Raw genomic sequence first — 10,048 nt, 5'->3', positions numbered from 1 at the left:
TCAAGTGCTCGGTTACAACATCTCCCTAGGTTCGTCTACCGACATCACTCCTCTTGGGATGATCCCCGACTCTCACCACACACTCCTCTCGGTGTACAAGTGTATTACAAAGTGTATCTCACAATAAGCACAAATACAACAAATGATTGTTCTCTAATATGGATGAGAACACAATGAAAGCTCACACTCAATTGTTACAACTCTCACCAACCTAACAATACTATGTATGGAAATACAATAAGCTCATGTGGGTGGGTATAAACAATGAGTGAAACAAAATCAACTAAACTCTAATGTAAATACTAGCTTAATAGAATTAATAATCAACAGGTAATTATGAATAAAAGCTAGAATTGAGTTTAGGAAAACTTCTCTAGATGATAAGAAGAAGAGAGAGAGAGAGAGAGAGAGAGAGAGAGAGAGAGAGAGAGAGAGAGAGAGATTGAAGCTCAATGAATTGATCTCCACTTCCTCTTATAAAATTCTTCACAAAATAAACCCTTAAACAAACTTAAAACCAAACTTAAACTCTTTTAAAACTTGTTTAAAATATTTCTTGGATGCCCTTAGAACTGAGGTATAAGGGGGTATATATAGAAACCCCAAAGCCAATAGAAAGCCAAGAAAAGACCAAAAAACCAACTCAGCAACGGCTCTAGAAACTAGCCGTTAGAACTGATATGACAGTGCGACGGTCGATCGCGACGGTCGACCACGAGCAACAAAAAAAAGACTACGTGGCGGTCGACCGCGAAAGTCTCTGGACTTACTACGGTCGACCGCCATGGTCTACCGCGAGCCAACAAAACATAACCTGAGTCTTGAACTCATGGCGTTCGACCGTGACGGTCGACCGCGAACTGACACAGACTAAAAACAGGTTTTGAAAGCTGTTATTCTAATTTTGAAACCATGTTTAAAAATATCAAATAAATTCAAAAAAATATAAAACTTTAAGGAATGATTGTAGACATGATAATAAACATACTACAAAGACTGGTTTGCAAAAAAAGACTTTCCAAATATAAAATATCATCATTTTATAAGATAGTCCAAAACATGAAAATGTAAACATACGAATTTTGACATTTTGGCTAAACCATGTTTTGAAACTTTACAAAATGATTTTATAGACTTGAAGAAAGATGTAAGCTATTGTTATGAAGTATATAAACAATGAATATAGTGTTTTATCAAAATACACATATAATTCACTAAAACATGATTTCATTGAACTAAATAAAATTGATATTGATGAAATCATATATATGCATATAAGTATGAAACTAGAATATGTTTTCTAATTATATTTAATTGTTTCATAGTAAAACTTGAAAACTATCAAACCAAAACATATATGTATATATATAACTATATATATACATGGAAACCAATAAATGTGTGTGTGTGTGTGTGTATTATATTGAGCTTAAGGTATTAACACACATAATATAAACTCCTAAACTAAATTACCCAAGCTGATCTTGATCTTCAATAAGCTTGACTTAGTACACTATGCGGATGAAGATGAACTTGGATCTTAAACTTGAAATGCATAAGCTTCACTCCACAATTCCGTCAACCTCTATTTGATATTGTCATTGAAGCTCTATTCCATCCATCCTCCAACATATTGTTTGCCTAGAATAAATATAAAATACAAATACTAGACAAACAATATTAGATGTAAATTGTTTGTAAATCATCATCAAAATAAGAAGGCCAACAAGTTGATCCCTATCAAACATCAATGATGGAAGTTATAATTTGGCGGCTTCCAGAAGGCTACAATTTAAAAACTTTCACGTAGATTGATGAATGTTACAATCTAATGACCTTCACAACAACCGATGAAAGTTCTAATTCAATAGCTTTCACAATCATCAACAAGAGTTACAATCTAATGACTCTCACATTTCAAAGAGCCAAATGCAAAGATTACAAACTGACGATCTTTGCAACGATCTCTTTAAATCAAATGCATGGTTCACCCCCAGCATTCCAATTAAACGTAGGGTCCATCCCTAGTGTTCCAGTTGGAAACGCATGGTGCAACCCCAGCGTTCAAGTCCAGACGCAGAGCTCGTGGCCGTGTTCCAGACTCAAAACGCTAAGCTTGTGGCCGCGTTCCAGACTCAAAACGCAGAGCTCACCTCTGCGTTCCTAGAATGAGACGCAAAGCTCAAAAGCTGCGTTGCAACATCAAAACACAGAGGTCCTCCATGCATTACGATATTAGAACGCAGGGGTCGAACCCGTGTTTTCTGCGTTTGACTGGTTCAAACAGAACCTGAACGGTTTCAAAACCGTATCTCCACTTAATAGGATCGGTTACACCCCATTAATGAGTGATTTTAGGGGGCGGTTACACCCCGTTAAGGAGTGATTTGAGGGGGCGGTTACACCCTTAAACCCCTAAACGGTTTCAAAACCGTTTTTCACGAAATGGGGTCGGTTACACCCCCATTAATGAGAGATTTTAGGGGGTGGTTATACACCTAAATTCCCTATAAATAACTAAAAAACCAGCTTAAAATGAAATTTTTTTGGAGATCGAAAAATCAAAAAGGAGATCGACATTCATCCTTAGAGAGTTTTCATCTTCAGCAACAGAGATCTTGGAGCTTAGATCTTGGCTTACTAACCGAATTTTCGGTTCAAATCAATTCTTTCACAGAGTTTCAAACTCGTTTAGAGTTATCAACTCGTCAAGAGTTTCAAACTTACTTTGCAAGTTCGTCCAAGACGTCGAGTCAAGAGGCGAAGACAACGTTCCAACGAGGTGTTCGGATCGTCAACGAGAAGCAAATTCGATCCGAACATCGAGGGAGGCATCTCATCGCTACCGTAAAGAACCTAGTTTTAAACAAATGGGAGGATCTCCGTCGATCCTCTTCTCTTTTGTAAATCGGGATTCCGATTGAGAATATTTGTAATTTCTTTTTCTAAGCCTGTTAGATAGCGAGATTACTTTGAGAGAATTGTAAACTATTCTTTATCTAAATCAGTTAGAGAGAATAAAATCAAATACATTTCTCACAATTATTCTTCCAATTTTCCCACAAACTTGTAAATGTTAATTTGGAATGCAAATCATGTTTCAATGTGATAGCCAGTATGTTTCAGTTCATATCAAAATTCACAAAATAAATACAGGTAATGTGTTTTCAGGAAATTCACGAGACTACCAGTTTCGTGGATTACGTTTATGCACATTCCACGGGACTAGTAGTCTCGTTCATTGTGCGTGCACGTTTTTGTGCACGCCCAACACATGAATGGGACTACTGGTCCTGTGGATTTTGTTCTTTCAAAATTCACGGGACTAGCCTTCCCGTGAACTCTTAATTTGGCTATTCTAGCTTATTTTGTACTGATAATTTTCATAAAAGTCCCTCAACATCACAATTATTGATATTAGACAATTAATAATTACTTACAGTTATTTCCTCAAATTCTTTAAAATTTTGAAAATTACTTCATCAAACTTAATATTAGTTTGTCAAATCTTTATAGGTTTGGGATTACCCCCTTAAATGTCCATAATAAGTTGAAATTAATACCTAAAATCTCTAAACATTTTGCAAATTACCCCCTTAAATTTAAAACTACTTCCCCAAATCTTTATTCACTTTCGCTTTTCCTACCTTAAATGTTCATATTTTGAATTAGTCTCTCAAATGGGTTCATAAAAACTTAAAATCAATCTCTCGAATAGTTAAGTATTTGGAATTACTCCCTTAATTGTTCGTAATTAGTCCCTCAAATCTTTAAAAAATTTACAAATTACTATCTTATATTTAAAATTATACTCTCAATTAGCTAAATGTTTTAAAATTCCTCCCTCAAATGATCATATTTAGAAATTAGTTTTATACTATTTTGAGTGGTAAGCACACCACGGTGACCATAATCATGGTTTCTTCTATTTTTAAGTTTGAACCCAACACTAGAAAATGAGGGAATCAAATCAAACATTAACTACTTTCTTGTATTTTTAATTTGAATCAAACTAAAGAAAGTGACGGAAAGTAATTATACCCCACGTTTTTTGACAAAACAAACATAAGAAACATTTTTTCAAGAATGTGAGAGAAACACCAAAAAATAAAAGAAAGTGGGCATTGAGGAATGAAGGAAAGTAACCAAAGAGCCCCTCATTGGCTGCCTGTTAACAACTGAGCGACGTGGTTCTCTATAGTATATTATCTTTGAAAAACTAAGCTTGAGATTTGGGTCATCAATATGTTTCCCTGTGATTTTATGCTAGCAAACTGAGAAGATCTGAATTTGAGAATTCTTCGTGATATTAATTATGTGGACGCATATAATAAGTTCCATTATAAAGAAACGTGGCTTCACGTATCAGAGTTGACTGTTCACCATTTTGCATTGATTAGAGAAGCTGCTAATTATACTTTTTAAATCGATGATTCAAGCTGGACCATGTTTTTAGAGAATCTTTCACGTTTGAGCATCATCTATAAATAAACCCTTTGAAGTCAATTATGTGACTCAATCCAGGACCAAATCCTATTCAACATGAAAATTTTCAAGGAAACAGATCGAATGAAACCAAATTGCAAAGCGTAAGCTGGCATTTTGTACCAGATTCACAATTTTCCTTTTCGGTTCAGAGATTTACAATTTTTAGGTCCTTTTTATGTTTTAAGAGCCTTAATTTGCCCACATTTTATGCATCCTACAAAGCAAAAGGGAGCGATTTGGTCACTGTTTAAAGTTGCAGTATTTGAAGTTTATAATCAAACATTGGGCTCGTATAAACTTAAGAGAAACAAACATTATACAGAATTGACGATAAATAAGGAGCTTTAAAATGAAGGACAGGATAAAATGAATGCGGTCCCACCAAGAGGAAGTAGAGGCCCTTTTTCGGTCTACCCTCTATTTGAAGCATTGCTCTTGTAATTATGGGGATGGTATCCTATCTTTTCAAAGTTGTTAAATGTTTTTGGTTTTCATTATAGCTCTTGCTGGTGTCAATGTCATTGCTTCTCTTGGGAAATAGAAGGTGAAGATAAAACCCTGTGCTATCAATTTAATACACAGAGATAGAGACTTCTGGAGTATGGGTGCATAAAAATATCCCTATCCAAGATATATGTATCCATATCCGCACATGGTTACTAAAATCTATAATCGATAGGATATAACTATAAGTATGGCTATGTAGTAAAATATCTGAATCTGTATTGAAATATCCAAAAATATATTGGTCATACCGTTGCAACAATTTTAATTCTTAGATTAATGTACATTTCTCTTTGTATCCGCTTATATATCCGCATACATAGTTGTATCTGTATTTAATTTTAGCTGATATAGATATGAATTTTTCTTACCGAGACATACATCCATATCCATACCCGTGATTGGTAAGCGAATATGGATATCATATCTGAGCCGTACGTATGCACCCCTACTTCTTAGATCACGAGCTTCCTACAGTAAGAGCAACGGATAATGATCAAGGAGATGGTTGAATACCTTGCGTCTTTGTATTGCTTTTCTGCTTGTGTACTCTGATATGGAAGCGTCTCCTCCTACATGTCAATATCGTGCAGATAATAGTTATTAAGGCATACAAATATGGATCAACAATCTGTATCTCAAACTCTAGATTCAGAGATGAATCTGCAAACTACAGAGCAAGGGTATACTTGTCGACCTGTAATCGTCATCAAATAGTCATTCTCCCATTAATATTGCAGTTGATAAGCCATGATATGCTACTATGAGTCTATGAGTTCAGAGCAATACTTACCATGGGAACTGATGGGAAGCGAAAGCAGACAAAGGAAAATCGGGGCCCGGGCGGGCGGCCGGGGGGGGACGCACACGGGGAGGGGGGGGGGGCGGGGGGGGGGGGGATTATGAAGTGCTGCATATCATGAGGGAAATATTGGCGCATGACATCTTATCTCTCTCTAGTGCTGGTAACCTCCAACATTTTGTTCACTTTCAGATCCATGTTACAGACATACTTGGTCACGAATGTCATCAGTTTCAGCTGAATTATTGCATAGCCATCATCCCAGCTTCTTAGCTGAGGGCTGAGGGGGATTACATAGTGGTTATATAAAGTAAAAGAACTAAATGAAAAAACACAAAGAGCACGATACAACAACAACGACAACGCCTTTATACCAACTTTTTGGAACCAACAAATGATTCCTACTATCCCACTCATGAACAAGTGTTGGGATTACGAATAATTGGGACTGGTGCTAAGTGATCTTCCTACCTTTATGTAATTCACATCTCTTCCTTCCAGTAACTGGAGTTTTCTGACAACTTGAACCATTACTCAAAGCAATACCACATACAGATACGTTGTAATTCTCTTTCACACCTATGCTCTTACCGGGAAGCATCTCCGTGATCCTCTGCCCTTTATGGTCCTCACACCTCTTTCTTCCAGAAGCTGGCTTCCTTCTGCAAATATGACCATTAGTGACCGCTCCACAGATATTTCCATTCTCCGCAGTCTCCCAGCATTCTCTGCTTGTTGGTAACCTCAAATTACTTGCAGTAGCTCTCTGCCCTTTATGCTCCGCGCACCTTTTTCTTCCCCAAACTGGTGTGTTTCTACACATTCTTCCATCATCATCGATCACACCACAAATACTATACTCCTGTTCATGCTTAACTACTACTTGAGACTGACGTTTCGAAATAGGGGTTTCTTTCTGATCTTCAAATAGTACAACAGCCATGTTGTGGGGTTCAAGTTTAGTTATTATGCTGCCTTTATGCATTTCACATCTTTTTCTACCATATGCTGGCAACTCAGCACAAAGAGAGCCATCTTTTAAAACTACACCACAAGTAGTTGTGGCCTCCTCCATCGCAGGGAATCTGACTGACACTGGAACACCTCCAACAATTTTCTTTCCCTTGTGTTCTTCACACCTTTTTCTTTCCATCATAGGCTTGTTCTTACAAACTGACCCATTGCCGATGGCTACTCCACAGATTTTGTGGTCCTCATAAAAGCTGTTGTCTGCATGAACGAATCGAAGCTGGGACTTCCTAAATTTGAAAACTAGGGAAGGAAGGAAACCCTTTTGATCATCAAGTGGCACGCTATCATCAATGTTGATTCCTGCTTTGCTACCAAATGCTGGATGCTTCCATGGTTGGAGTTTTCTGCGAAAAGTGCTGATTTGGGCGGTTCTCTTGCCATCAAGCTTTGATAAGATTTCATCATGGCGACAGACACCATTTCCACTTTTGTTCCATGCATAGTCAAAGACAGCAAGCAGCTCAGCCTCTGTCTTCTCAGCTTTCTTCTTGTCTACCATCTATCGGCATTCAAAAAAAAATTGTTATCTACATAAGGAGTTAGGAATTGAAAAAGAATATTGGAGAACAGTCGTCAAGAGCTAATCAAGCAAGCAAGTCATGGAATCTCAACTCAAGCCATATTTAGTGCATAAATATCAAATGTGTGTGCACATGCGAGTGTAGGAGCGTGTGGGTGTAATGTCTACTATGTATGTATGTACGTGCTCTTCGACCTATTATCACTTTAGGGATGCCACACCATCTTTCATGAAACATAACATGGCTAATCATCCAGTTCTACATTACTTTCAAAACTTTCTATCATCTTGAAAAGGAAATTATATACCATTCTAAACAAAAGGACTCTGCTAAGAGGCAGTATGTACTTACTGGAGCCCATCTGAACATGATCGAGTAGCCTCTTGAGAAGACGTCAGTGAATAATCCAGAACATTCTTTTCCCTCTGAAGAGATTAATCTTCCAGAGTGCAAATGTGCTCCAACACGGCCGTACTGCTGAAGCCTTGTTCTGACATTATTTGTTTGGCCAAGGTAAACAACTATGATAGTTTGTGAATCAAGCATGCGTGCCTTGCGACCATCATCCTTGGAAATTACAGCTATGCCAAGCTCATAAAGTCCGGGGCAAGAACTACCATTTGGAAGGTTATGCGTCCTGTATCGCTGTACCCCATCCTTTCCTAGTGAAAAGTCCTCCCAGTCAGATGACCCAATGAGAATCTGAATTGGCCGAGTAGACACAGAAGCTACAATGTTTAGAAGAACAATAAGAGAGAGGCAGTACTTAATGTGTAAGCTTGTCAATGAATGGTTATACATATTTGTAAAACTAAATATTAATCAAGGGATTAAGCTATAGAAGAATGTTGAATCTCTTTTCAGTAGCAGGTAAACAATATTATAAAGACAAAAGTGATGTTTCAGGCTCCATTAACTTAAAAACAAAGGATCTTTATTCAAGTTACTTCCACTGTCTCAAAACATCAAAGTTGTGTTGATGATCAACGAATGTATTTTTATATTCTATCACCAACTAAGTAAATAAGTTCTATTAACGCAAGCAATAGAAGGTAGAGATAGAACCTGTAGAAGTAATTATTATGTGTAAGTGCACAAGATGAAACATATTGATCTCTTCGCAGATTGTGCTACATAGACCGATATCCAAGGTCAATTTCCGCAGTGCATGGAATAATGGGCATGTACAAGATTCATAAGAGCAAAAATTGGCAAAGTCTTATGGGTGTCTGGAATCCTACTTTAATACGTCAACATATACAGGACGAGAGCAAAGGATTCTAAAAGGCGCATATGATCAGGAAATCAAACAAGTGTCTAAAACGACACATTTGTTACATGAAAAAGATAACAGAAAGCTATTTTATTGTTATCCGACTATTTCAAACTTAAAACTAGTGGGTAAAACATATGGTGTAATTCTCCTCTGCTCCCTTCTACATTCTCCTCTTGTAGATTAATTGCCGCTACAATGTTCTGTTATTCCTGTTATTTGGGTGGAAAAAGAAAAGATTAGACCAAGCATACAATTGAGATTTACGTCACTTGCATTAACAAGTTTGCTTTTTCACAAAAGATATCGCAGGGTTTGACCTTCTGCTACCCCGTCAAGAGATGTTTTGACGCGGTAGACTAAAACAATCACTAATAAATTAGGCTCAACGGCCTTCCGTCGACATTTTTCAGTCATATTACTAGCATTTCTAGCATCCTGCCTCTATGTTGTCCGCTAATCCTTAGTGTTGCCGTGTAGCCCTCGCTCAAATTCATGACCCGTTCATTTGATCATGATAGGATGCCGAGCTGTGTCTAGATTATGATTTCAACCGTGCAAAATCGTTTATTCACTTGAAGTTTCAGTTTTTATACGTATCCCCAGCTTCAGGCGTATCAATCTTGATATCGATCGCCCTCTCAGTATTAGCCGTGCGAAACGTCCATTTAGTAAATGAGAGTCTGGGAAAAGTCTCCTAGAAACACGGAACTTAGCGCCTAAAGTTAAAATCGGTCTAAAATCGAAATTTGAGCGAGGAAAATTAGTGGAGAGTTAGGGTTGAGATAGCGGACCTCCCACTTTGAGAAGACGTGATCATGCTGCGTGCGCTTGCAACCCTCCCTCTTCAATCTAAATTTGGATCCAGGCGAAGAAGACGAGGAGGAAGGAAAAAGAAACATCACCCGATTCTTTCTCCGTCTCCCCTCAGATCTTCTTAAAACTTCCCCAGGCTTTAAAACCTACTACTCTGATTCCTTTTTCAAATTCCTTTCATGGGCCGGGCTGATTGTGCCTAAAGATATGAAGGCTTATACCAGGCCTATCTGAATTTAATGTTGAACCACACATAGTTTCTGAAAATCTATACAAATCTATTATTTATGATAACGCCATTGTTAAGTATTTTCTTAAACCTTTTTTAAAAAATAGGTGAACCAAACACCACCTTAGTATAAAAAGCAACTGTTACATGGGTCCCGTTTTTTCTGAAGGACATACAAAAAAAATTAAAAAGGTGGGGCTATGGTAGAGGAAGAAGCTAGAACTAAGCACCGCCAACTTTTAACAGGATTTCTAGAAACATATCAAAATCTAGAGGACCTGCGGTAAAGTGCTACCATTGCTACAAGGAAGGTCAAATTAGAAGAAATTGCCGACAATTGAAGAAGGAGCAGAGAGGAGGCAACAATCAGAATGATGACAACA

General features: G+C 37.5%; 1 protein-coding gene across 2 annotated transcripts; it reads right to left on the bottom strand.

Moving 5' to 3' along the window:
* Nucleotides 5,959–9,566, bottom strand: LOC109849550 (protein EFFECTOR OF TRANSCRIPTION 2-like). Of its 2 annotated transcripts, none has more exons than XM_020419392.1 (3): nt 9,415–9,566; nt 7,699–8,049; nt 5,959–7,325 (listed from the first exon to the last, which is right to left on the bottom strand). In XM_020419392.1, exons 1-3 carry the CDS (start codon nt 9,520–9,522, stop codon nt 6,249–6,251), a joined length of 1,536 nt encoding a protein of 511 aa, XP_020274981.1. In that variant the 5' UTR covers nt 9,523–9,566; the 3' UTR covers nt 5,959–6,248. The 2 variants fall into 2 exon arrangements, with proteins under 2 accessions (XP_020274981.1, XP_020274982.1); XM_020419393.1 differs by having other exon boundaries at nt 7,699–8,075; nt 9,415–9,546.

This window comes from Asparagus officinalis, chromosome 7 (assembly GCF_001876935.1).
Source record: "Asparagus officinalis chromosome 7, Aspof.V1, whole genome shotgun sequence".
Taxonomy (NCBI): Eukaryota; Viridiplantae; Streptophyta; class Magnoliopsida; order Asparagales; family Asparagaceae; genus Asparagus; species Asparagus officinalis.
The sequence above is the reverse complement of the archived record's forward strand: the minus strand, read 5'-3'. Positions and strand labels throughout refer to the sequence as shown.